Source organism: Fulvia fulva, chromosome 2, assembly GCF_020509005.1.
Source record: "Fulvia fulva chromosome 2, complete sequence".
In the NCBI taxonomy this organism is placed as follows: domain Eukaryota; kingdom Fungi; phylum Ascomycota; class Dothideomycetes; order Mycosphaerellales; family Mycosphaerellaceae; genus Fulvia; species Fulvia fulva.
In genome coordinates this window covers 4,021,837-4,048,240 of record NC_063013.1, presented here as the reverse complement: position 1 = coordinate 4,048,240, position 26,404 = coordinate 4,021,837, and the positions used below count along the sequence as shown (strand labels likewise).

The 26,404-nt window shown below is 54.3% G+C and overlaps 10 protein-coding genes across 10 annotated transcripts; 3 read left to right on the top strand and 7 right to left on the bottom strand.

The window, feature by feature from the left end:
• Positions 1-282: 282 nt before the first annotated feature.
• On the bottom strand, positions 283-1,614 carry CLAFUR5_03212 (uncharacterized protein; the record flags this gene model as incomplete). The annotated part of the gene is made up of 1 exon (XM_047902360.1): positions 283-1,614. One exon carries the CDS (start codon positions 1,612-1,614, stop codon positions 283-285), a length of 1,332 nt encoding a protein of 443 aa, XP_047758545.1.
• A 177-nt stretch (positions 1,615-1,791) lies between these two features.
• CLAFUR5_03211 (DENN domain-containing protein 11) lies at positions 1,792-3,487 on the bottom strand (the record flags this gene model as incomplete). Its single annotated transcript, XM_047902359.1, has 2 exons — positions 1,792-3,370; positions 3,423-3,487. The coding sequence occupies 2 exons, from the start codon at positions 3,485-3,487 to the stop codon at positions 1,792-1,794; spliced, it is 1,644 nt and encodes a 547-aa protein (XP_047757983.1).
• Positions 3,488-5,045: 1,558 nt separating this feature from the next.
• On the bottom strand, positions 5,046-6,888 carry CLAFUR5_03210 (Laccase-2; the record flags this gene model as incomplete). The annotated part of the gene is made up of 3 exons (XM_047902358.1): positions 5,046-5,447; positions 5,501-6,432; positions 6,483-6,888. 3 exons carry the CDS (start codon positions 6,886-6,888, stop codon positions 5,046-5,048), a joined length of 1,740 nt encoding a protein of 579 aa, XP_047757943.1.
• A 1,736-nt stretch (positions 6,889-8,624) lies between these two features.
• Positions 8,625-9,282, top strand: CLAFUR5_03209 (uncharacterized protein; the record flags this gene model as incomplete). The annotated part of the gene is made up of 3 exons (XM_047902357.1): positions 8,625-8,742; positions 8,793-8,852; positions 8,930-9,282. 3 exons carry the CDS (start codon positions 8,625-8,627, stop codon positions 9,280-9,282), a joined length of 531 nt encoding a protein of 176 aa, XP_047757729.1.
• Positions 9,283-9,408: 126 nt separating this feature from the next.
• Positions 9,409-10,485, bottom strand: CLAFUR5_03208 (Cytoplasmic tRNA 2-thiolation protein 2; the record flags this gene model as incomplete). Its single annotated transcript, XM_047902356.1, has 1 exon — positions 9,409-10,485. The coding sequence occupies one exon, from the start codon at positions 10,483-10,485 to the stop codon at positions 9,409-9,411; it is 1,077 nt and encodes a 358-aa protein (XP_047757789.1).
• A 1,074-nt stretch (positions 10,486-11,559) lies between these two features.
• Positions 11,560-14,790, top strand: CLAFUR5_03207 (putative Na(+)/H(+) antiporter; the record flags this gene model as incomplete). The annotated part of the gene is made up of 1 exon (XM_047902355.1): positions 11,560-14,790. The coding sequence occupies one exon, from the start codon at positions 11,560-11,562 to the stop codon at positions 14,788-14,790; it is 3,231 nt and encodes a 1,076-aa protein (XP_047758822.1).
• A 662-nt stretch (positions 14,791-15,452) lies between these two features.
• On the bottom strand, positions 15,453-17,990 carry CLAFUR5_03206 (Putative arrestin-related trafficking adapter; the record flags this gene model as incomplete). The annotated part of the gene is made up of 1 exon (XM_047902354.1): positions 15,453-17,990. The coding sequence occupies one exon, from the start codon at positions 17,988-17,990 to the stop codon at positions 15,453-15,455; it is 2,538 nt and encodes an 845-aa protein (XP_047757791.1).
• Positions 17,991-20,779: 2,789 nt separating this feature from the next.
• On the bottom strand, positions 20,780-23,449 carry CLAFUR5_03205 (S-M checkpoint control protein rad4; the record flags this gene model as incomplete). Its single annotated transcript, XM_047902353.1, has 4 exons — positions 20,780-21,656; positions 21,739-23,228; positions 23,308-23,369; positions 23,428-23,449. 4 exons carry the CDS (start codon positions 23,447-23,449, stop codon positions 20,780-20,782), a joined length of 2,451 nt encoding a protein of 816 aa, XP_047757790.1.
• A 355-nt stretch (positions 23,450-23,804) lies between these two features.
• On the bottom strand, positions 23,805-24,620 carry CLAFUR5_03204 (Eukaryotic translation initiation factor 4E type 3; the record flags this gene model as incomplete). The annotated part of the gene is made up of 1 exon (XM_047902352.1): positions 23,805-24,620. One exon carries the CDS (start codon positions 24,618-24,620, stop codon positions 23,805-23,807), a length of 816 nt encoding a protein of 271 aa, XP_047758821.1.
• A 499-nt stretch (positions 24,621-25,119) lies between these two features.
• On the top strand, positions 25,120-26,304 carry CLAFUR5_03203 (Porphobilinogen deaminase; the record flags this gene model as incomplete). Its single annotated transcript, XM_047902351.1, has 1 exon — positions 25,120-26,304. The coding sequence occupies one exon, from the start codon at positions 25,120-25,122 to the stop codon at positions 26,302-26,304; it is 1,185 nt and encodes a 394-aa protein (XP_047758824.1).
• Between the last annotated feature and the right edge of the window lie 100 nt (positions 26,305-26,404).

Sequence of the window (26,404 nt, the reverse complement as noted above, 5' to 3'; positions counted from 1 at the left end):
CTGACTGAGCGCTGCAGCGTCTCTCACTCGAATCATAAGGCTTTTCCCAAACATACGCGACACAAAGTCTCCCCATCTTTCTCCTTCTTCAGCGTTGAGCTCTCTCCAATGCAACATCTCTTCCGCAGTAGCATCTGGCGCCAGCAAGCCCTTGCGCTGGACCCACTCGAGATACTTCCTGTGCTTACCAGAATGTATCAGTCCTTGGGTCGACTGCATTTCGTCGCCATGGGCGCCAGTCAGTTTCTGCGAACTTTGCCCCACTTCACGGAGAGCGCGAGCTCACTCGGAAACGCCTCGCTTCAATGCCTCGCGCCAGGCTTCACCTGTAGCCACATCCGTCACCTTCCACCTCCACAGGTCTTCGGAATTCGCGTTCTGAGCAATCAAGCTTCGTCTCTTGAGAGATTGGAGCTGCTCCTCGTCTGTTCTCCGACGAAATTCCTCTTGGCCGACCACTTGCGTCGCATCATGAATTGAAGCACCAGTACTGTGATTGACATTGATTGCTGTAAGTCCGTGCTGGTCTTTGGCATCTTCGTTTGAGTTCCGGGGCTGTTCGCTGGCCATGGCGTGGAATCCAGCTCGCTCTGTCAAGCGCTCCGCGAGACCTGGTATTGCGATATTTACTTTCTGCTCCGGGGAAAACATTGATGTATGCTGCCTTATGCTGGCACGACTCGTACTCTCCATCTTGGGATCAGGTCGCGGAAGCGACATCGTATTACCTGTCCCACTTCCGGTCATCGACCCACCTCTTTGTAGCCAGGCGAGTAAGTCATCTGCATTCAGACGGTGAGTGCCAGTGCCCGCGGCGCTGTTGTCTGCCTTGCGAGCAGTGTCTTTCTCGACTCGTGCCGATTTTCCATGGTGAATGGTAGCTTGAGCACCCATTTGCTGCTGCGGAATGCTGCTGACATTTGCCTTTTGGAAGGCTTTTGCCGCGCACTGCACGTCCACACGTCTGTACAAGCCGCGAGAGCGGCACCAAAGATGCAAGCCTGCTGCAGTCGCGGTCTGCGGAAGCGCACGAGTCTGTTTCAGGTGGCGCAGGAATTTTTGTTCATTTTTGCCAAGTGGTTCGAGAGCACCCGATCCCCCAGCGATGCTGGGTGGCACAGCTTGAGCGGCAGCGTGTGCCAGGCTCCCTTCATACTGTGTCACTGTCACGCTCACGCCGGGCAAGATCTCCTTCGTCACTTCGTTGGAATAAAGACCTCTGGCTTCGCGTCTGAGGTCGTTTCGATATGGCAGCTCATTCGCCTGTCCCCATTGACTCAACTCTTCCAGGCCAGCTGCGGGCGACAGCACCCCGGCCTCCTGCAAGAACACCAACAACTTTTGCTCCGACTTGGTGGCACTTTTGCCGGCCAACGGATCGAGGACAGGTATGACTGCAGTGCAGCTTCCAAGCTTGTTGTCCAGAGGCGCAATCGTTAGACGCGAGAAGTGTTCAGCTGGCTCGCTTTCCAATGCAGCCGCAGTGGCGGCTAAGAATGGCTCGATGTCATCTTCGGTCGATGGGCAGAGGCTCCAGTTCGTGGTTGCGAGGTTACTGCGAAGCACTGAAATGCGAGGCTTTCCACGGGTACGAACGTGCTTGTACTTTGCCATGTCGGCTGGTGGCGATCGATCGAAAGTACAATGACCTTTTGTGCGGGTTTGAGGATGTGGTGTGTTCGTTAGATTGAAGTGAAGATCAAGAAAACTCGGAAGCCGCTACGTTCGACGCTCAAACAGCCGTCTGCTCATCAGTAGCTTCCTGCTTGCTTCCACTCACTTTCAGCCAGTCTAGCATATCTTCACACCGCATAATCTTACACCTTGGTCGATCACGACCGCGTCTCGGTTGAACCACAGCTTCAGCATGTCTCGAGTAAAAGTCTTGTCCTCCTGGCTCCAACAGTCCAAGCCCATCATTCGCATGTCGTCCTCAGAAAGCTGCAGCTCATCAGCTTGAACACCCTCCTCCGTATCATCGTCTGCTTGCTCCACCACCGCTGCCATGGTCTGCATAATACCCTCGGTCACCCTTCTGAAGTATGCAACGACCATCGTTGCCGCAGCTCGAGAATATTCCCCTTCGCGATCAGGCGGCATGCCGTTTGTGCCATCAGAAAACAGCCCACCGACATCGGGCATGTCAAACAAAATCTCCTCGTCCGCCTTCGCGTCGTCGTTCTCCCAGGCGCTAGCTTCACCAGCAGATGCCCACCACATGAATCCTCGATATGCCATTGCACCCCACGAAGCTGCTTCCACGGCTTCGCTTTCGTCGCGATCCTCCAAGCCGGTGTTCTCATACAGGGCAGTGCTAGTCCCTCGCCTCTGCAAGAGCGGTCTCTCGTCGCTTTCTGTTGCAGGGTCTGGAATGGGCTGATCGGTGCCGAATCCTACTGTCTGTCGTTGAAGGCGTCGAAGCTCTCTCTTTAGCAGCGTCCATCGTCCCAGATCGCGCTGTGATGCTTTTAGATACCTCCCATCAGAGGTCTTCAGCGTAGGCCAGATCTTCTGTTGAGTGTGGGGTGCAACAGATGGGAGTTGCACAAGCACATCGTAGAGCTGCTTCTTCTCCCCGAGAATATCGTCAGTGGTACATGCTAGCCAGCCTTTGCCATTGCTTCTGTTAGCTAGCGAATCTATATCGTGTATGCCAACCTGAAAGAGAGCCGAGGCGCGCAAGAGCGTTTCTGCCTCTGCAGGAAGGCTCTCTGCCAGAGCCGGCGCAATGCTAGACAGCACAGAAGCAATATAGACAATGTTCGCATGTTTCTGCACCGAAGGAGTTCCAAGCAGCAACACACGTTTGCGAGCAAGAGCGGCTCTGTGCAGAGGGAAGAGCAACGGCCCAAACGTGTCTAGTATCGCCGGCACATGCGAAGCTGGATGGTCGACAGGCAATGCTCCGCCAGCGCTGAGACCAGCAAGAGTCGCTTCTGACGGCGCACGCTTCCGCGTCTTGTCTTCAGGTGCACTCGAGCTCTCACTCCGCGGCTGTGAGGATGGTCGCGAGTCTCCTCTGGCTGCCTCATCGGACCTGTGCTGCTTCCAGAACAACTCCAATGCTCGCGTGTCCGATGTGTTCTTCACGACCTCTCTGGCCAACGCTTGCAGCTCTCCAGCATGTGCCCAACTACGACCCAGTTGACCATAAGTCAGCGGTACAAGCGCGCCGACTGCTGCAAAGTTCGCATTGCGTTGTGTTGCATCAGCTTCCTCTTGTACGAATGCACTGATGCCAGCATATGCTTCGCCATGGATGAAGTATACCAAGTCCTCTTTAACGACGTGTAGGCCGGAAGGCAAGCTCTTGTATTCAACGCCGTCGAGATCGATATCTGGGAGGCTGCGTTTCCAGGCGGTGGTATAGCTACGGTGGTCTCAGTAACTTGCTAGCTGTGGGGTCAGCAGCCCGTCCTTACCCGATCTTTTGATCAAAGATGACAAGAAATATAGCGGCCACGGGCGGGCTGTCGTGTGGTCCCATTGCGACACAATGATCAAGTCTGTTCAACCTGGGACTGGGATGGTGGGCCAGGAGAATGCGGGCAAGGGTTACCTGTGACTCGGTAAATTTGCTTGGTAGGTCACAGGCTCTCGTAGCAGCACAGAAGCGCCATGCTCGTCATTGCCGTCCAAGATCGCGCACAACGAGCGATGAGCGACTTGCACGTGAAGAGTACGGCGGAGTGAATGTACACGACTCTGCAAGGAAGGTGCGCGGACTGTTAGTCAGTATTCGCGCTAGCTTCATCGTCAAGCTTGAGCTTCGACTTCTCTTCTCTTCCTCTTCTTCCTCAACCGACACACACGACATCCATCGACCGACAACACCATCGACAACACCATCGCAAGACGTGTGTGTCTCAGTCTTCACGAGGAGGGCGGCTTCTTCGCATAATTGGGGGGGGGGGGGTCAGCCATAGAAAATGGCGCTGCCCATGAAGATTCGCAGCGACCCATCGTAAGTTGGCACGTTAGCATGTCTTGTGGTGGAGTTGGTCGCAACTTTCGACAGACTGCTGCAGCGGGACAGACTCGTTGACTTATCGGTCTCTTCGACGAGGAGGGCGGTTTCCTCGGATGCTTGGAGAGGTCAGCCATAGAAAATGGCGCTGCCCATGAGGATTCGCAGCGACCCATCAGAGATCATGGCCGATATTTCGCTTGTTCATGTCCCACTTGCAGCAGTACAAGCGTTCGCACGCGACTCGAGGAACAGGCTGTGCGGTGTCCAAGGAGGACGGTTTCTTCGTATGCTTGGAGGGGGCAGTCATGCAATATGGCGCCGTCCATGAAGATTCGCAGCGACCCATGGGCATCTCGCACAGCTTGTATACGCCTTGAATCTCGTGTGTCTCGCAGCCCCTATCTACACCAACGGCCACATTTTCGACAAAACGACAATATGATTTCTTTCTTGTCTATTTCGTAAACACCACCCCTCCTTTTTCTACTAACGACTTTTCGTATTTCCTTTGTCCCCATTAGCAGGTAGGCTCAAGAGCCTGCCTCTGGAGGGGATAAATGTGGTCGTGCATGCCGTGCAACGTAGTGCAAGCACGCAAAGAGATAGCCCCCTCGTAAGCAATACGCAACAGTACTGCTGCGGGCACGTGTATCAGCGCAGATGCGGCAATCTTACCTCAGCCTTCAAGCCAGACGTCTATTGGGTCTACTCGAGGTCTAGGATCTAAAAAGCTCTACCTCGACTTCCACACTACAGGGTCGACCAGACTTTGACATACACCCGAGAAATCGCAACCGCTTCGTGACATATCAGAAGTGCAACGTAAGATGCATCGCGTGAGAGCGTGGCCGATACGATGCGTCCGAAGTGCTACTCGAGACTCCAATACAGCAGAGCGCCCGGGATGAGGCTGACAGGGATATCCTGACTGCATATATTGTCCTTCCAAGGACTTCTCATTGATACCATTACGAGATTTTGACGGAACTTTTGCCGTCCCTAACCTGACCCTTTCCCCTTTATACTCCATGCAAATTATGCCGTTCATCGTTCCTGTCTTCTATCATTGCCATCCTCACACACCACTTCCATCATCCACCAAGCTCGCCGCCATCTGATACGTCGACCACGAACTACACCCATCCTCCAACGTATCCGCATCATAAAGTGCGGCGATCTCGTCATACCGCTCAATGAATTGCAACGCGAAACCTTCTTCAGTATGCCAGCCAATGTGACAATGGCACAGCCAGGCACCTGGGTTGTCGGCTGAAAAGGCGATCACAACGTAGCCGGAGGCAGGCAGCATAGTGACGTCTCTGCGAATGGGATTGGAGGTCTGGAGGGTTGGAGCGGAGGACTCGTATGTTCCGGTGCCTTGGGCGAGTTGGTAGAAGTCGTGGCCGTGGAGGTGGATAGGGTGAGGGATGGCGTTGGTCGTTTGGATCATGATGTAGGCCCATGTGTCCTCGTCACCCTGGAGGAGTGTTGTCAGTATGGAGTGTGTGATCAGGGCTTGTGGCTTCTTACCTCAAACTCAATGACGCCAGAACTATCCGCCCATGAAGTCTCGTTATTGATGACCTGCAATGCAGATGGATCTGCCCACTCGATCTTCATGGAAGTTCCACCGATGTACCACTTGAAAAGCTTCTCAGAGTTGAAGCCAACACTGACCGCCAGATTCTCGTCAAGCGCCGCCGAAGATCCGGCATCCAGCTCGAAGTACGGCACGAGATTGCTCGAGACCTCGCCAAAGCATTCCTTCTCATCAATCTCGTAACAAGTTGTCGAAGGTGTGCCGGTACTGCTGCCGTAATGTATGATGCCGCGAATGTCATGCCCGTAGAGGTTCTCGCTACAGAACGTATCTGGAATCGCGCGGAGCCAGAAGTCGCTAGCCACATCTGCTTGGTTGGCTGTTATGATCACATCATATCGCTGTCCCATGCCTATGCTGAGTGCTTCTGTCGTGTATGGTACGATGGGTACAAAGTCAGCTGCAATGACGGTCAGGGTATGGTTATCGATAGTAAAGTCAAAGTGGGTGTCGATAGCTCCGTTCACAAGACGAAGGCGGTACGATGTTCCGGATGTCAAAGAAGTCTCCCATCGTGAGCCAGTCTCGTTGAGCCAGGTATTCGTGCCGTTGATAAGGCCAGTATCTAGCGTCGGCGGACCTTTCGTCTCGGCATATGTGTATAGGGCATCTGCAGTCTGATGATCCCAGTCGTTAAGGAACATGATACCAAGATCCTCATCATAGTTCGCGGTAGCAGGACCGTTGATGACAATACCGCCGAAAACTCCCTCCCAAGCTTGGAGCGAGTAGTGAGAGTGGTACCAGCTAGATCCGTATTGCGTGGCGCGCCATGTGTACGTCTGACTTTCACCCGGTGCTGTAGGGCATTGTGTTATGCTTGGCACGCCATCTTCTGAGTTCGTCCAGTTTTGCCTTATCCCTGTGTTTGTCAGTCAGTCATGATCGCGCGGCTCAGGGAGACTGATTAACCATGCCAATGTATACCCGTGCCGTTGTTCGTCAGACTGTTCGTAACATGCACTGTCACAGTGTCGCCCCAGTCTGCATAGATTGTCGGCCCAGGCACCGAGCCGTTGATCGACAGAACAATTCGAGATATGCCATCCGGTGCTAATGTAGAATTTGTAACCTCGAACCAGTACTCGCGCGTCACTCCGGTATCGGGGACTTCTTCGTAGTAGTTGGTGCTCAGGTCGTAGTCGCACCATGTGCTTCGATCTTCCGCTGTATTGCCACTGCATACATCTCTGGCAGTAATGGATTGGTGGTTCTGTACTTTTGGGGCTGGTAGAGCATGCCTGGGCGCTGGTATACTGAATGCTTGTGCTAGAGGTACGACAGTAAGGAAAGGCAGGAAGCCTGAAAAGTGCTTCATGGCTAGGACCACGAACGAAAGACAAGAAGGAATGAAGGATGTGACGGTACCAACGCGAATGAAAGCCAAGCTACATGGCTCTATAAGCCTCTTCCATACCTCGATGCTGCCACGGGCAGCTACGGTGTGCTCGTCCGAGGGACGGAGCTGAACCTCTCTCTCGAGCTCTTGGTCCACCCAATGGGTCCAAGAATAGCGTCCCCTTTGTTCGGTGTGGCGATACGTCAACATGCTTCGAGTATGCTCCGTGTCAAGCACGGGTGTTGATTATCGCAACTCTTCCCAAACGGTGGGATGTGTTCGTCATGATACTTTGATCCATTAGCGGTGGGGCAGAGAAGTGTAAGAGACAAACCTATGAGGATGAGGCATTCTGTCAGCGTCAGTGTGGCGAAGTGTGGAAAGAAAGCCGGAACATGAGTCTCAACAGTCTCGGTCAGGTTGGCGCAGTTGTCGATTGAAGTCGTTGTCCGTGCATGAGGATGCTCTACGGCAAGAAAGTGCCGAGCACGCATCAGGCTCTGCGCACATCCATGATCCGAGCTCGCCTATGTAGTTTGCTGAGAATGGTTGACGTTGCTTATTGGGTACATTCCAATACCTCGGCGAAGGCACGTTGTTGAAGATGTATTGTATCTTGGCAAAGGACTTGAGAAAGGCTCACTAGCGCGCGTAAGCACATGCTCGATTCCGGATACGGAAGTTGTAGTTGCCTTAACTCGCATGTGGACAGTCGTATTGCAGCGCATGCTGGTACACTTAGGGCAAAGCTGCATGTAGTCGTCTGGTTGCGGCGCATACGCACGAGAGAGGCTGAGAAAGGATCGAGGCACGAACGTAGGCTCGAGCTGCCCACTGTACTTCTCCACAAGTTAGACCCAACGGGGCTGATATTCCCCGAATGCAAGGTTCTGGCCCCGTCCAAGACGCAAGCTTAGTGATACGTCTTCTCGTGTATCTCACAGACCTTGTCTGATCGGAGTAGATCCATCGTAAGTTGAAGCACTAGGCGATCTTCGTTCCAAGACGTCGTCACAAGCAACGATAGTCTGGCGACTATCTCTCGCCGAGCCGCGGCAGACCGGAGGATCCATGTAACAATGGCACCGTCAATACGTCAGGTCTTGCGTTATCGTGATGAGCGCGTGGCGGAAGTCCCCTCCACCTGTAGGGGTTCAAGCGAGAACAGCGGTCTGCGTACAACTCGACGGTCATGCAGGAACGTATTGCTGCTGCTGCAAGTCGGGCTCGCATGGGCGATAAAAGGTCAGCAGGAAGGCGATGTGAAGTTTCGGTGATGTGGTCCGCTCGGCTGCGCTGTGTCACCGGGGCTGGCACCGAATGGTATTGTGGGCTCTGTGGAGTCAACGGTGCTTCGGCTTTTTTCATGATACTTTGATATTCAGCTCGGACCAAATATCCGTGCTCGCTGTGCAAGTGTGTGGACCCCTGTAAGAGCACGCGGCAGTGTATCTGACAAGTCTTGCCGATCCAGGCACGAAATCAGCGTGGCCACGCAAGCGAAACCGTCGCATTCGTCCTCATGGACTCGAGTGGAGGCATGCAAGAACTGGCTTGGGAACTTTCGGATGACTTGATGCGTTGTTGCCGTCTTGTAGTTATCTCCTAGCTTCCCGCGGTTGAACAAGTGCAGCAACAGACCAGTCCTTCCATCACCACTCACTTTGTTCCTTCAACCATTGGTTTTCCCTCTGTTGACTCGAAAGAAGTTAATCATGTTCATCCATATCGTTTCGCTCATCTGCCTGGGCGTTGCTGCCGTAGCTGCGAGTGGCGCCCAATTCTATGGGTATGGCAGTGACATCAAAGGCCTTCCTCTGTTCTACAGCGATGGTATGGCCCCCACAGACCCTAGATGGAGACTGCCTCTTACTAGCCTGCAGGAACCGCATATCTTGGCCACTCTCCGCCATCAGATGCAAGTGTCGCGACCAACATCACCCGTAAGCAAGACTGATCTCCAGCACTCTCTTTGACTGTCTCGAGAAGTTTGGCGCTTATACATGATCCTAAACTTCAGTAGTAACCAAGCATGCGAGTGACAAATCATTCACTGCCACTCCAACGAATTCATCCATCGTCGACGCCGGCAATTGGACCTCACCCATGCTCTTCATCGACAACACCGTGGGTGCGTTTTCTGCTGCAGGTTTCACCTCCATTATCAACGCAACTACCACGAACATCGGCTTCGACCTCTGGGGTACTCTTTTGGTCTGGATCGGCGACTCTGGCGACATTACAACGAAATGGTACGCCGAGCCAGTTGATAGTCAGAACCTGACGTTCGTCCTGAAATGGAACGTGGACAATGTGGCGACAGAGACAGCTAGGCCGGTAGTGTTGAAGAGCCCGAGGTCGACAAAGGGCTGATGGCGATGAGGATAAACTCAATTGGAGATGTGGCAATCGGGCGGCAGAATACAGTGGCTATCTTTTAGGCGAGTTCGGCGTTGCTTGAGGTGTTGGAGTAGCTATCCAGCTTGAGTCAATATGCTTTCAACCAGACGCTTGCGGCATATTTCGGATGCAACCATAGCATAGTCTGCTCTTCACGGGACTTTGGCCTTGAAGTGGCAGGTTGCATAGCTCGCATTGTTGCTCCATTTCCTCCAATGATGTCGCTTTCAGTTTGCCAGTCGTTCTTACTACGTTTGCCACGATTGAAGGATAATCCTGCTCAACGGATTCGAAGTACTGCTGCATGAGATGGTCGATGGTGGAGTTCTTTGTACTGACTATCGGCCTCCGGTCGGTCTTGATGATGCAGTTGTCCATAGACGGTTCCATGTACGACACGTAAGCTTCCACTTCCTTGGTCAGAAGGTCCCGCAAAGGGTAGTAGAAAGTGAGTCCATGTGGCGTGTTGCCATCTGCCACGAGCCATGGAAGGGCAAATCCACGGCCTTTAGCCGTTTCTGCCAACGTTCGCTCCGCCAGTTTTGTGGTGCTGTCTGACCAGACAATGGCCTCACAGTCCTCTCGCCGCGCGTGGTCCACGACGAGTCGTACCTGCAGCGTTCGCGCGAGATCTTGGCGAGCCGTGGCAAATTTCACGGAATTGAGGATTTGATGGAGCCGCTGATGACTGCTATCGTCGCCGACAGCACCGCCTGTCACGTCAGGGAAGAGCGCGCCCACGTCTTCCAACGAGGTTGCTTGGGACAAAGGCAGGGTGCAATAGTCGTGCTCCGGATATCGTACTTTGACGTTGGCCAGGACTGCTTCGTTGGCATCGAGATCCGACGACTGCTCGCAGACGTGAAGAATGTGTAGCTTGAAGCCAGTCCTTCCCGTCCTTTCGATTTGGCCGCGTAGATGCTGACTCAGGATGTGTAATAGGGCGAGTGAGCAGGTGTCGAGTGACAAAGGGAGCAGCAGCTTACGCTGCCCGCCAAGCTCAGCGTTCCGCACGCGAAATGTGTCCAGACGCTTCACAACCTTGGTGTGTGCATACTTGGTGAAGCAGGCGATGCACAGTGGCTCTGTGCGCAGCACGATGGCAGGCTCGACGTCCTGGCATCGCCTGCAAAGAGTCTCGTCCTTTGGCTTACTAGCTGGCACTCGACCAGGCATGTCTGTCAGTGGCCGTTGTCGCGCGTGGCTCGTGGTACAGCGTGAGGTACATGTAAGTGCAAAGAAGGAGCGTGAATCCGTGACGTGAGGTGTGCGGCAGTGTCCTCTCAGGCTCTCAGCAGTAGACTATTAGCGCAAAGTCGATCCTTCCCAGTTGGCAGTACAGTACCACAGTACCTACAGGCTACCAGGTAGGAGGTAGGGTGATCTCAAGCTCAACTTGGAACCTTGGAAGACCTTGTCGTGCACGTGTTTTGTGCAGCTTGTAACGTGGAACTGTGGCGCCGTGTTGATCTTCAACACTTCACATGTAGGGCCGGTATCTGCATTCTCCATGTGAAGACACGCGAATACAGCCATACCTGTTCCGCCTGGCCTACATCTACCAGTCAGATACAAACCGCCACCTCGTCTTGGCAGCATGAGCCTAGTGCATGTTTGACTCCCGTGCTTAGCTCGCCAAAATGTTGATAAGAAGATTGCGCCCGCCCCCCTGCCCGGCGCCGCCGCCGCTCGACGACACCCAGCATCGCCATCGCCATCGCCATCGCCATCGCCATCGCCATCGCCATCCATCATACAGCCGCCCGCTCCGAGGCGCATCCAACACATCTCTCGCTGTTCACTGCTGGCACTGGTGCAGCGGCACAACAGCGGCGGCACTGTTTCCTTGTCGCAGATCATCCTCACTTCGCTGGGCTGAGGTCATCAGAACATCCACACTCCCACTCCACGGAAGAGCACTTGGCAGCTCCAGACAACCGAGCGCAACGGGTTGCTTACACCATTTCTTCGCTCTGCTTGCTGACTCTTGTCTCCCACTCCCACTCCCAAACTCACGTCTGCCACTCTTGGCCAAAGTGGAGCGGCGACTGGGCGCGACACCAACCTGTATGCATCCGACAAATAACACCCATCAGACCCTTGATCGACGCGCCGCCGCCGAGACCTACGATTCACGACTACCACCACGCCTGCCCTTCTGCCCGCGCCGAGGACCTCGCTTGAACGAGGTCAATTGCTTGGAGAGCGCTCATCAATTGCGCGGAAAATAGAACATCCACCACCGCAAACATGGCGTGGGATCAGCTGTCCATCAACAAGCCGCATCTGGTCTACATCATACTGGGCGGCTTCACCAGCCTGTTCATGTTGTGCTCCTCCGTCATCAAGGAGCGATTGTACATCGGCGAGGCAACTGTCGCAACGATATGTGGTATCATATTTGGACCGCATGCCGCCAACCTGATCAACCCAATGACCTGGGGCAATACCGACCAGATCACTCTCGAGTTCTCTCGGATCGTGCTGGTCGTCCAGTGTTTCGCCATTGGAGTTGAATTACCAAAGGCGTATATGGAGCGTCACTGGCGCTCCGTCGTCTTCCTTCTGATACCGGTCATGACTTTCGGCTGGCTTGTCACAAGTCTGTTCATCTGGGCCGTATTCCACGGGCATCTCGACTGGCTTGAGAGTTTGACAGTGGCTGCTTGTGTCACAGCTACTGATCCTGTCCTCGCCTCGTCCGTGGTCGGCAAAGGCAAGTTTGCAAAGCGTGTGCCAAAGCATATGCGAGATCTCTTGTCGGCTGAGTCTGGCTGCAACGATGGAATGGCATTCCCGTTCATCTATCTTGCCTTGTACATCTTACACTACAAGCCAGATGGTGGACACATCCTGTTCCACTGGGTGTGCTACACTATCCTGTACGAGTGCGTATTTGGCGCCTTCTTTGGCGTGATGGTGGGCTACATTGCACGACGCATGATCAGATACGCTCACGAGAAGGATTTGATCGATAGGGAGTCATTCTTGGTCTATTACTTTGTCTTGGCTCTATTTTGTGCTGGAGCTGGATCCCTCCTTGGCTTGGACGACTTACTGGTGGGCTTCGCTTGTGGAGTTGGCTTCAGTAACGACGGATGGTTTACCGAGAAGACCGAAGAGTCGCACGTCTCCAACGTTATTGACCTGCTCATCAACTTAGCATTCTTCGTCTACTTTGGCACGATTATACCTTGGGAGCAATACAACATCGGCACCCTTGGCCTCGATGTATGGAGACTCATCGTCATTGCTCTTCTGGTACTGTTTTTCAGGCGAATCCCGATCATGCTCGCCCTCAAACCATTGATACCGGACATTAAGACCTGGCGAGAGGCTTTGTTTGCTGGACATTTCGGGCCCATCGGCGTCGGTGCCATCTTTGTGGCGATTCTTGCAAGAGCAGAACTGGAAACAGACTCGACGACGCCGCTTGCAGTGTTGCCGCCAGACTCGACGCCGGAGTACAACGTCATCTACCTCATCTGGCCCATCACCACGTTCTTGGTTGTGGTCTCGATTGTGGTCCACGGCTCATCTATCGCCGTATTCACCCTCGGCAAGCACATCAACACATTGACACTGACTATGTCATACACCCAAGCGAATGAGCAATCTTGGATGGATCGTCTGCCTCGCATCCAGTCCAGATCCAAGAGTCAAATGTCGGCTCAGTCTTTCGATGACGAAAAAGGCGAATCTGGTTATCTGCAGCCGGGCACTTTCTTACGAAGACAGAAGGAAGAGGACAATCCAAGCCGTGCACAAAGCAGAGCATCGTCGCGACGTCGATCACGGCATAGCAAGAGTAAGAGCCTGACAGGAATGTTTGGTCCCGGCGGGCCTATTAGTCAGTCGGCGATCGAACCTTCGAAGAAGAGAGACGAAAGCCCAGAGCGAGGTTTCAACAGGAGCGACTCTGACACCCTTGCTGTGAAGAGTGATCCTCCCTCGGATGACAAAGCATCACCCGCTGAAGACGCTAGCGGCTCCGACGTGGAGAAGAAGGACAGTTCCGGCGAGATCTACGAAGAAGGTCAAGAGACGGTCTACGAGGACGAAGAGGGCAACGTTTTGGAGATCGAGCCAAGTGGAGGCCAGCAAGGCAAGAAGCGTGAAGAGCACGAGCTTCGTGAAGGCCGCAGGCTCATGCACAAGGAAGCCGCCGACAAGAATCATGGTGTGGCACCGACTCATGACGATCCAAAGACTGACTCTGGCCGTGAAGCGGTCAACAAAATGGAGACTGGCAAAGGCCATGTGCTCGGCGAGCCGGATAGTAAAGCTAAGCAAAGACCCGGCAAGGGCTGGCGAGAAGGCTGGAATAAAATGAGCAAGATGAGCAGCACCGCCATTCGTGGTCGTGACGCCGCCACGAAAGCGAAGAATCAGCTTGAGCACAAGGAGACCAGGGGTCCTGCTCGAGCATACCAGTACGGCAATACTATCATTGTAGAAGACGAGGACGGTGAAGTCATTCGAAAGTATGACATACCGGCGCCGGACAAGAAGGAGGGCAATGTTGAGCATCCCAGCAAGACCAATGAAAGAATCGGGAGAATGGGCAAGATGCTTGGTCTCAGCTCTAAGGAAGCAAAGGCGGAGGCTGGTGCTCCAGGACCTGATACTGCGAACGCTGAGGCAGGTCCTGTAGATTCGAAGGCATCCATCATGAAGCCTCTTCAGGAAGACGACAATCGCGTACGTTTTGTGACTCAGGGAGGTCGACGCATGAGCAAGGCAGAGTTCATCACTCAGATCCGTAGCATGGATCCGAAGTCGCGAGTCGAAGCTGTGGAGGACAGTGACGTGCCAGAGGCTGTCAAGCGTGAAGCCCGAAAAGAATCTCGCGAACAAGCGCTGCCTCCTACACCGCCACGCGGACGTGAACAGTCAGTTCAAGTCAATCCAGTCCCAACCGTTGCCGAACGACCAGAGGCCGAAAGTCAAGCAGAAAACGCAGGCGAAGCGATCCGGCCAGCACAGGTCGAGCGGACTGCGACGAGCGAGTCGACTGACCTGAAGCTAGTGACATCTCAGGATGAGGAAGTGCCTGTGCATGACATATCCTCAGACCTTCGCGACCGACGCACTCAACGTCAGGGTGAAGGCGGAGCTGAGAGGACTGAGACTGCTGCCGAGCGGCGAAGACGCCTAGCAGCCGCGCGACCTGTCGAGGACTCTGACTCTGAGGACGATGGCACAGACCGCATACCGCCAGCGAGACGGCATGGTGCCTCGAGCAACTCACCACCAGCACAGGCGGACCGCATGACTGCCGACACGGGCGAGACCGCTGCAGAGAGGCGTCGCAGAGAAGGTGCTCTAGGCATCACTGGAAGAGATGACAGTGACAGCGAGGATGACGATCAGCCACGAGAAGCACCGCAGACGAGGTCGAACATTCGCTTTGCGGATGAGTCTGCCACGCAACAGCAGCCACAGCGCAGATTACGATGGGGAAAGGACGTAAGACAATAGAGTGGGTCTGAGATTGAGGAAGGATGTGCAGACGAGCAGACAAACAGCATATGCTCAACGGTACACGATCGTGGTAATGATACATAACATACGGTGGCTGTCTGACAAGAAGACTTTTGATGTTGCATAGTCTAGCGTATCGCAGGAGGTTCATTTCGTTGTTTCGGGAAGAATGTCTGTACATAGCAGGGAGTACCATGCATGATGATTGTGGAATGCTGTACATCTCTGAACTTTGCCATCAGCTGTTCATCTTCGCTAGCCCCGTGTCCCAATCGGAGCATGGCCTCGGCAGCCGACTTTCAAGTGAAATTACCCGGACAAAGCCACATGCGACGGCACAATCACATGAGCATGGAGTTGCGCGTGTTCCAAGGTCGCTGGTCGGCAACTTGGCGGAGAATAGGTAGGGAGGACTCTGACAATTGCCACAACATGAAAAATATCTCTGCGAAAAGGACCCGCAACCTTTTAGACCAGACCGCAGCTCAAGCTACGTCTCAAAATGCTAGTGGGATATGAACAAGCACCATGCTTCGAACGCTGTACAATATGATCAATCATCATCATCCCCACCAAATCGCGTTAGATCCGTTTCCCCAGATGCGCCACTTGCTTTTCCATGCATTCCTCCACTGTTCGTAAACTTCTCGATGACGTTTTCACGATCTTCCACCGACTGGGACCCACCCTCTTCCTAGATCCATCGACCGATTGACGCGGCCACCGGGTGTCAACGGTACATTGACTCGTCCTCCTGTTGTATGCGATTCGTCTCCACTGTCAGAGTCGTATGCGTCGCCCAGGCGGGCAAAGTAATCTGCGAGACCACTTGTCGGGCTCGCGATGCTATCGTACTGCGGCGGTGGTGTGATGAGGGGCGGCGGTGGCTCTTCGTCCTCGAATGCAGGTGGGTTGAACGATGGAGCTCGCAGTAAGTGCATTGGTCGATCTGGTGCACGTTGTAGTCGTGAGAGAGTATGCTGGTCGTGCCTTACGTGGTCCGCATGGTGTAACGTTGGCGGTCTCTGTAATTGTGGCAACCAGGGATCTGTGTGGGCAGGTCGAGCGTCTTGCACGTTTGTTCGTGAGCCGGTGTTGATAGCGTGCATTGCGGGTATGAGGCCGGTGGGTGAGTTTCGCCTTTGGGCGGCACCAGGACAGCCGCATTCAAAGAGGTGTGCGCTCATGGGCGTGGCCATTGGTGAGCTGTAGGCCGGGAGGGAGATGTTGGCTTGTGTTGCACGGCATGATAGGATGTGGAACGGCGAGTCGATGGATATCTCAAAGTGCCTTCGCTTGCTTGGGTCTTGTGCGTCAGGTCTTGATAGCCGCATCACAATCTTGATCCAGTGGTGCACTTGGATGTTCTGGTATGTCGTATCGAAGTGTAGCTTCTGGTTCCGTTCGCGGTCCTTCATCGTGTGACAGCTCGGTAGTTGTACGTTGAACTCCATCTCTGTGGGACCAATGTTTGAGTCACCTTCCAGGTTACCCAGAAGGTTTGTGCTATCTGTCGATGCAACGTCTTCGCCGCGTGCCGCTCGTGCTCTCTGATCGTAGGGAATGCCACCGCCGGCGGTTACGCGCATGGTACTGCCCGGGTAGGTGCTGTTGGGTGGACCATCTGCTCGCTTCTCGAAGAGCTGTACCTTTCTTGTTGGTTCCATCCGGTGTACTCGTTTATTTGAGCAGAAGTATTCAATGTTCTCGGTGACCAGTACTTTGATTCGATGGCATTGGACTTTCGCAAGTGGTGTCAGTTTGAAGGCGATGGGTACTGACGAGCCCAAAGGAAAGCTCTTGCCAGAGATAACTATGTCGTAGTGTAGCAGATCTTCCCAGTTTCGACTGATGGCAATGGGCTCGACCTGCTCGAGAGAGCCTTCCGCAGGGGCGCGAATGAGCGTAACCTCCTTATTGCCAATCAGATTGGCTCGGAAAGCTCCTGATCGCTCAACTGTTGCTTCAAGCTCGTATTTCACTGAGCCGAGCTCCACATCGATGGTCTCAGGTAACCGGCTGTCCAACGGCAGCTCGAAGTTGTAAATGTAGTCGCCTGGCATGAACGTTCGGTACCCCTTCGCAGCAACAGTCGGACCTCCCGGTACTGGATCTCCCTTACCAAAACTCCGCGACTGGTTCACAGATAGTGCAAGTTTCTTGGCCTCCTTCGCGCTCAGATTGAGGTTGGAACCAGCATCGTTCGACCTGCCTAGGGGATCTAGCCTCGTAACTGTAGCTGAGGCGCCATCCTTGAAGAGTTGTACGTGATCTGCATTGGTGCCCTTCTCAGCGCTCTCGAACTGAGCGTTGAAGAAGGGCCATGTATGTGACATGATTGTGTCACGTTCTTCGAATTCGACCTTTCGTGGCGGTATCCCTTCCGGCCATTTAGTCACGGCTGTGCCCTTGAATTTCAAATTCACGGCCTTGATCTTCGCGCTCTTCTGTACTCGTAGATGTAGGCTGCCTCGTAGCATGGCAGTGTTGCCAGTTGCATGCTCGGCATTTTCGAACCCTTGCAAGAAGAGCACTGGCTCGGCTAGGTGTACTCCAAGACTCACTCCATTTCCTGACGCAATCGGCTTTTCATCGTTCAAGTTCAGGTTCGGGATGACACTATCGACGGTCGAGGTATCTATTCGAGGGGACGATCGAGCCCCTGTGCTGCTCAGAGTTGACTGCGACGGGAAGGCTGAACGATCCCGTGCATCACTCTGTAGTCGAGGCCGCGCCAGATGTGCATTTATAGGACCACCTATCGAATGCCTGATGTTTCCTCTCATGTTGTTCCCTGCGGCTGCTCCACTGTCTCCCGATTGCACCGACTGCGAGCGCTTGGTTGGAGACCACGACCTCCTCTTGTCGGCCTTGTCGGTGCTTGGTAGCTTCGTAGAGTCGGAGTTGGAGTTCGGGCTCGCGATGACAGATCGAAGAAACCGCTTAGCGTTTTCTCTCGTGACCGCCGCCAGCTTGACGTGGACCGACGGCTTGCGCCGTTCTTTGAATGGGTAGGGGACTTGAGGCCGATCGTTCTTTGTGCTCTCAAGATCTGGCCCAACCGACTTTATGCACACCCTCCCAGGCCCGACACGACGAGGTCGGAAGAGCTTCTGGGGACGTTCGTCGACGTTGTGGTGCGTTGCAGGCTCGTAGTAGAGAAGGCCGTAGGTAGAGGATCGGTAAGATACTGCCATTGTGCAAGCAATGTCAGCAAAGGCAGCTTGAGAGGGAGTGTCGTGCAAGGAGCCACATCAGCAATGCTCCTCGACCTGCCGGCGGCAGCGAAGACATGTTTTGTGGCATCTCAGACAATCAAGATTTGTCGCGAGTGGTCCATGTGCCAGGTTGCAGAAGCACCCAAGCACCCATGCGGCTCGCCTGAACATCCAAGGCGAGCAGATGGGTCACACACCGCGTCATGGGTGGTGCCAGCGCCAGCAGCGCACAGGGCGGTCTGTTCGGCGAGACAGGGAGGTGCTGTGTTACTTACAGGAGCTATGTTTGCAGTGTGGATGCGGCCTGTATCAAAGCGTGTACGGTGTACCCAAGGCTGCGGGAGGGCAAGATTTGGGCTAAGATTTGGGTGTTTCAAGACGGGTCATATAGCCCAACACGCGGATTGCATGCACCTGCCGGGGCGTGGTGTCGCAAGCCTGCTTGTCTTGGATCTGTCAAAAGAGGGCTGTGATGTTTGGCATCCACACGTCAGACATGCGATCCGTGGCTGCAGAGGCCTTGCACGCCTTGCACGTCTTGACGCCAATGGGGAGACTCGTGCTTCCTTGTCGTCGTCCTGGGCACAACCTTGGCCGCTGCAGGTGTTGATACGTGGCGAAACTTCGCCGGGCAGAGAGCAGAGAGCAGAGAGCGTCGAGAGCAAGTCAAGATGAGGCTGCAGAGCGCCGACTGCAAGAGGAAAAGATGAGACGTAGACTAGGGCGATCGGTCTGCGCGCTGCCGGGAAAGCTGGGGCCTGCCTGGGGGAGAGATGCCCAGCGATGCAATCATGCGGCCCAATGTGGGAAGTGGGCAGCAGTCAGGATGCAGGCCGCGGGCGTCGATATTCCCAAAGAGGCGTTCGTCCAGGGAATAGTAATGCCTGCTCGTGCCAGATGCGGTGCCGGTGCGTCTAGATGAGGTGGCGGCGTTCGTCCAAGGGCAGCGTGGCGGCACTGGGTATTCTAGAACCTGGAGGCAAATCCTTCCAAGTTCCCACAGTGAGTCGACAGACAAGAGTGCTATGCCTCAATCCAACTTTGAGATCTGATGATGATAATTACATGTACATGGCCGCAGAGACCCTGACCATGACCAGCAGCGTGACACGCATGACCAGCAGCAGACTGCAGTTTCCTGCAGGCCGAGGGCTGACGTACGTTGCTGCTCTGCCCGTTGCTTCCGTCTGGTTCAGAGAGCCAAACTCCCAAACAAGGTCTGTTCGGCGCGAGTTGTTTGCACTACTAGGAGGTACTACTACTAGCCCTTCCGTGGCACACCGTTCAGCTGCAGCCTGCAGGTGGATGAGGGACTTTGCCTGTTGCATCACTCATCACGCTGAGATATCGAGCATCGACTGCAGTGTCGGGACATGTACACTGTGTACACAAGATGCTGCGCTGTCGTGTGAGCACAGCACGGCACGGCCGAGAGGTCATCTCCAGGAAGAAACGACGGTAGAGAATGCTCTGGTCCAGAGGATCTCGGGAGACCTCGACACAGCCTGCCGACGATCCGCTGTATCCGGACATGTACACTGTGTACACAAGATGTACTTGATCTTCCGGGCATGTGCAGCAAGGATATGGAGTGAGATATGTCACTTTGTTATTAGTAGAGGCGTCGGGGCTTCTTCCTAGCAGGCACGCACCCTACTCTCGACCGCGTACTCCAAGAGCGGAGAACAGAACAGTACATGTAAGTACAGGTTGACGGATCGTCGTTCCTGGCTGCGCCTCGTACAGTAAGCGTCCATGACAAACAACGCACAGCAGTACAGCAGCGGGAGTCCGCGGCGTGTTGTACACAGTACGCGACCAGCCCTGTCGACCCCACCATGCCACTACCGCAGCACAGCAGCTCGCAATTTTCTTGACAGCTGCAGGAGTGCGTCGATGGCCATGTTCTCTCTGCCACTACTGTGCGTCGGCAAACAGCCACGTACAGTACATACAGCATACACCTCCACGACCATCTCCAACATCTGTGAATCCTCCTCCGGACATCATGGTTCAGCTTTTGAGCATGACGCTGTTTTAGTGCCGATGCTTGACGCTACATGTACTAACGCACATGCAATTCCCGCGACACGGTCTACCGTTGGCAGGAAAGCCGTTGGCGAACCATGGCGCGAGTCAACGCGCGAGCAATGTCCCAAACCGTCGTTGTCTCTGGAAAAACAAACCTAGATAGCGCCGTGCTTGTCTACGTGTGTTGGGAGGGCGCTGCCGCGACTGGCGCCAGATTCCAAGGTGGGAAGGAAATATCCTCATGATGCTTGGGAAGAGGGCAGCGACTCTAAGGACCAGGAAAGCACTACTATGACACTGATCCAACACGTCACAAATCGTGATACCTGGAATTGCAGAACGCCTCAGAAGCCGACCAAGAAGCTCACACAACCATGCACAACATCCGAGTTTCCTCTCAGCTGGGAGCAGGTTTGGCTGAGACTCTTCAACCACCGCCCAGGACCCCATGCCTGTCTCAGCAACTATAGAACACGGCGACATCGTCGATGGTAAAATCACATAACCTTCCCTACAATGATGTCCCTTGTCCACGCTCTTCAGATCTCGCTGCAGCATCGAAGTGGAAGGAACCTTGCAACAGACGGCACTTGCCGACACATTATCTTTTTCTTGCACTTCCAGCACATCCGTAGACACTGCTGTATGACGCTAACGCTGTGAGTATCATCATATTTCCACGCCCTGTTCATGAGCAAATTTCGTAAAGCATACGTCCGTAACCTCTCGTCAGTGCATCATCCCTTCGCTCTAGTCCTCACCTTGGCTCTACTACCAACCGCCGCCATCGCTGACGTCTTGGCAACAACCTCACTACTGTCCTTCACTGTGGCCTTGTTCGAGACGCGCCTACCACTCAGCTCATCCGGCAGCAAGGTAGTGCCCATCTTCTTGCTCATCTCCCGGAGATGTGCTTCTACTTCGGGCGTCTCGTAGCCTAGCTGCGTACTAGGCGGTAATTCAGGCGCCATCTTGGAGAAGTGGAAACCATCAGCGTCCATGGACTCAGAGACCTCAGCCGGTAGAGCTGGAGAGCCAGAAGCCGAAGCAGAGCGGTTCGAGATGCCACTGAGGTTACGGCCTAGTGGTCGGTGCTTCCTCTTCTGTGGTCCTCCGGACGAGCCTGGGTTGTCCGAGTCCTTACGCCCGAGAAGGCTGGCCAGATTCGAGGTCAACTCTTGCGCAGTCTTGAGGCCTTGACCGCCGTCCTTCACTGGACTCCGTTTGGGGCTCTTCTTCGGGGATTTGATCGGCGCCTCAAGTTCGGCTGTCTTGCCTTTCTTTTCGGGCACGAATGGGTCTGCCTTGTCAGCCTCACCTCTGCCCAAGTCTCCCCCATGCTGGCTCCGCTGCTGAGAGGCGTTTGGTGATATCTCTCGCAGCGGACCGTCACTTGGTGGTGATAGCGGATCTTGCACTCCGGCCTGTTCTTCATGTGCTGGCGGATCGTTGTTCACAATCACTGCATCGTCTTCATCTTCCTCGTAGACGAATGGTCCAGATCTCGGCTTCAGCTTTGATGACTTTGGCGCAGGGGCTTTGAGCTGCAGCGCTGGCACTGCATGTCGCTTGCGTGTATTGGATAAACGTTTGGGCTGCAGAAGATCATCTGTCCTGCATTCACGTCAGCTAACATCCATATTTGACTAAGCCGCATGGGAACAGAAGAGTAATACATGGCCACGCGCTTGCTTACCACTTCGCATCCTGGCCAGACCCTCGGGATGAGCGATTGTCACTTCGTTCTGTGCTTGCCGCTGGTGAGCTGGTGCGAAGCTCTTTCGCGTCGAATGCTTCCAAGCTGATCCTGAACCTGTCAAAAGATACGCTTTGCTTGTCCTTGTACGATGCCCAAAGCCAGTCCGCCGACACAACAGGAATGCCGTGCTTCGTCGCGTACAAGGCCTTTTCGCGTTTCAAGTTCTCCGCCGCGCAGACTAGGACTGATGTGTTAGGAGACAAAGATTCCTGATAAGTGGCGCCCATTAACTTCACTGCCTCCGCAGTCTGCCGCAGGTCCACGCTACCGAATCCCGAGGTAGATATGGTAAGGCTTGCGAAGCCTGTCACCAGAGCATTTGTGAGTGGGGAGCTCAAAGAATCCTCTTGTGGATCGAGGTGGCGCCTGTAGTGTATGCATCGCTCGACCCACCATTCTGTGACGAGTATGGTTCCTGGTGGGACGCCTGGTAGAACAATCGGCTGTGCATGGGGCATCAGAAGACATCGACTTTGGAAGCCAGATACTCCTGAGGCAGCCTCGAGCTCATTGGGCGATTGAACGATCGTGGCTCCGTTGGGTTCGAGAAACCGCTTCAGCTTCCTCGCTTTCGCATCATCGAACCCTTGTATGAGGATGAAATGCCCAGAGAAGAGACCATTCTGTTCGCGGTGTGCAGCGGGCTCTGCTGGCGCCTCCGGTCTGTGTCGCGATGCTGGTCTCGGCACCGGAGCAGCGCTTTGGCTTTCGTCATTCCAAGCATCCATTTCCGTGTTGTCCACTTGTACCTCCTGAGCAGATATATCTCGCCACATGTCCTGACTTTGCGAGTCCAGTCGCATCGAAGCTGATTTCCGCATCTTCTTGCGACCCGGCTTTTCTCCAGCCGCAACTGGTGCAGCTTCTCGTGGTCGTTTGTCCAGTGGTCTCTTTGTGCGAAACGCACCTTTGCCTTGCTGTTCTAGAGGCAGCTCGGGTCGGTAAAGAGTTTCGTCTAGAGCCATACCTCGCACCAAGCAGTCCTCGATCCACTTGAGGCTCACCACGTTGATCTGCCACTGCTTGGCGTGCGTGTACTTGGGACCTTCTGGTCTGGCAGCAATAAGATGTGTGACGTGCTTGGTCAGATCGCCATTATACCGTCCGCCGTTCCCTTTCACAGTCTCTTCGATCTCTTTCCTCTTGGACATGTCCTCGAACCCGGTCAGACATATCTGTAATCCAGAGAAAGGTGGGATCATGTGCTCCTTCTCCAACGCTCCCAAGTCGACATCACCGCCCTCCATCCACACTTCTCGAACAGCATCTATGAATGCAGGTGCCAGGGGTTTGATGTCGGGTCGGTCTTTGGCGACATAGCGATACTTGGGTGTCGCGGTGGCGCCAACAAGCAGATGTGTTACATCGGAAGTGAGGTCCAGTTTATGAATGGCGCCCATCTGTGACGCGGCATCGGCGAGTTTGGTCTTCAGAAGGACATCGTCAGTTTGAAGGACTATGGGATGGGGTTGTCAATATTGTGTCTTGTTGTGATGCTGTACTTACGCGAACATCCTGTGCTATTGACGTATAACATAAGACTACGCCTTTAAGCGGCAATTGGCTGTCTATAAGACTTTGTCAGCGAGTCTCCAGTGTAGTGAACAGATGCTATGCTATACTCACCAGTATCTACAGTCTGCGCCATTGCTGGCGATGGTAATCAGAAGGAAGACGCGATCGAGGACTTTGGACGCGACTTAGTTTCCGACGCCCCGCAAAGCTTGGACTGCCGTCATCAAAGTCAATCATCCTTTCATTGGCCCGCGCTGAGCACATCCACGCTTTCATGTGACTCTACCTCTGCGCATGGGTCATCGATAGATGCAGAGACGATGCGGTGCAGACGCCCTTGACAGCCTGGCTAAAATTATATACTCGTGGGTATGCTGCTCTTCGCCTGGAAATAGTGGTACACTTTCCTTACAACTCGACATATTCCGCCAGTTGTTCCCACCGTCTCCTTTCGCTATGCCCACAGATGCACACACACACTGCCCAGCTTATGCTCCCTCCACTACCGCATCTATTGATTGCACTTCCTCCACCCCGCGGTTGCTGCTTCCTTGACTGGCCCCAGAGTCGCTCGACGTTGGTCTTGTTGAATTCGGCCGACCACCAAACCCGGCATGTTCGTTATGCTTCTTGTAGTAGTATGTCCCCTCCCTCGGCTTCAGTTGTTCACTTAGCCCCTCAAGCACTGTTTTTACTATCCTCTCCGTCCCTACCTCGTGGCCACCATCGCGATTCCATATCTGAACCAGCATGCTATTGAATCGCACGCCTAAACTGACACCGCAAATATCGTCCCTGAACGTTGCTCGGCCTGGCTCTTCCACAGCACCCTGCAGCTGTTCGCCAATAGCCATCATGCAGACCTCTTGCCAAAAAGCGCTTGCCTGGCTCTTCGGCACTCTGAACGTCCAGCTACCGCCTCGTGCATTGCGTGGATCCTCCCATACTGGCTTCACGCCTTTGTGGAACAAGTGCACGGAGTCGCGCAGTTTAAGCTGAGTGATGTCGAAATTGTTGAAGACGCTCCAGAACTGCTTCACGTCGCTGATCTGGGCGAGATGTTCCAGACGAGCCTCGTAAGTATCTGATGGGGGAACATTGCTGCTGCCATTCACAGAGCGGTCCTGTCGGTCGTGCCAGAAGTCCCAGCTGTGTACGAGGGGCGGTGCTCTGTTCTTCTGGTGTAGTCGTGTCTGCAGGAAGTTGAGCATCTCAGCTCCTCTAGCTGGAGAAGTGGTTGCGGCCTTTTCCTCAGCACCGATATCCGGCAGACCGGAAACATGTAGTCGTGGAGGGTTCGCCATTGTGATGGTCGTGGGCGAGTAGGCTGTGCCGTCTGACAATACCGAGCCGGTTCGGACAACGACAAAGAAGTCTGGTAGCTTAGTTGGATGTTATAGGAAGGAAAGATGCACACAAAGAGTGGTGTTTGCGGTCAGGGGATAGGTCGTGAGAAACGTGTCTCTTGCGTGCCCGCGAACATGTCTGGGATGTTTGATGATGGACGTGGAATGGTGGCTGTGCTGCAGTCTTGTACCAAAGGCAGGAGAGGCGGGCGTCACATTGCCCTCCCGTCGACCGTCATATCGTATGGCTGACCTGTCGAGCGTCTCAGATTGAAGACATTCGGCGCGTCTACAGGAGATGAATGCGTTCAGTCTAGCGCGAGGTGGGATGAAGTGGGTCATCCCTGCTGTCTGTGCCTGCCGAGGCTTTCTGTGGCAGTGAGTACCATACCATGCTGGAAGATGTTGCGACTGCACAGTTTTCTACATAGCAACATCGCTCACTGTACAGAACAAAATGGCGTCCACTGTACAGCAGGACGACAATGCGCACAAGGTCACCAAGGCGAGCAGGCCCAGTGACAGCACACAGACCTTCCATGTCGGCACGAGAAGATCCATCCTGGCGCGAGTGCAGGCCGACGAGGTGGTAAAGGCATTGAGGGAGGCATGGCCGGAGCACAACTTCGAGATACACGCCATGAGCACCACGGGCGATAACAACCAGAAGACGGCATTGCACAAGTTCAATGAGAAGGCGCTATGGACACAGGAATTGGAGGTCTTGCTGCAGAGCAAGGAGCTGGATCTGATTGTGCACAGTCTGAAAGACATGCCTACGCAGCTACCACACGACTTGGAGCTAGGCTGTGTCACAAAGCGGGAAGATCCTCGTGATGCTTTGGTCCTGCATCCAAGTCTGGTCGGCAAGGTGAAATCGTTGAAGGACCTGCCGGAAGGTGCGGTGGTCGGCACATCGAGCCTTCGTCGCACAGCACAACTCAAGCGTCACTACCCACAACTTCAATTCAAGGACGTTAGAGGAAACATCGGCACTCGTCTCGGTAAGCTTGATGCCGCCGACTCTGAGTACTCGGCCATTTGTATCGCCGTGGCTGGACTAGAGCGACTCGGCATGGGCGGCCGCATCAATACCTTCCTATCAAAAGACCACGGGGGCATGCTACATGCAGTCGGTCAGGGTGCATTGGGCATTGAGATCAGAAAAGACGACAAGCGAACTGCAGACTTGCTGTCCAGAATTGGCTGTGACCGCACGCACCGCCAAGCTCTCACTGAGCGCAGCTTGATGCGGACGCTTGAGGGAGGCTGCTCAGTGCCTATAGGTGTTGAGACGGAGTGGGTGGCCAAAAAGCGATTCCACGATACACATGTTGGTGTTGGCATCAAGCCGGCAGAGGACTACCACCAGGCCAGTGGTACGGCTGTGCCGGGGGGCGATACTTCAACCAAAGAACAAGAAGACGAGAAAACCGATGAACTCATAATGCGCGCAATTGTCGTCAGTCTGGACGGGCAGGAAGCTGCAGAGATAGAGACAAGACGCCTAATCACTAATCACGCACAAGCTGAGGAGCTGGGTTTCGATGCGGCCAAACTACTCGTTCAGCAGGGAGCAGATAAGATCCTCGAGCAGGTTCAACTCAATAGAGGTATCATTCAAGAGCAGGGCAATGCATAGATGTTAATCACGCCTCCTGGATGGGGGATGACACGCCTTCGCGGTGCTCGCACTAGAAGCGAAAGCCAAAGCGAAAGCTTCATGGTTCTTTGAAGAGCTG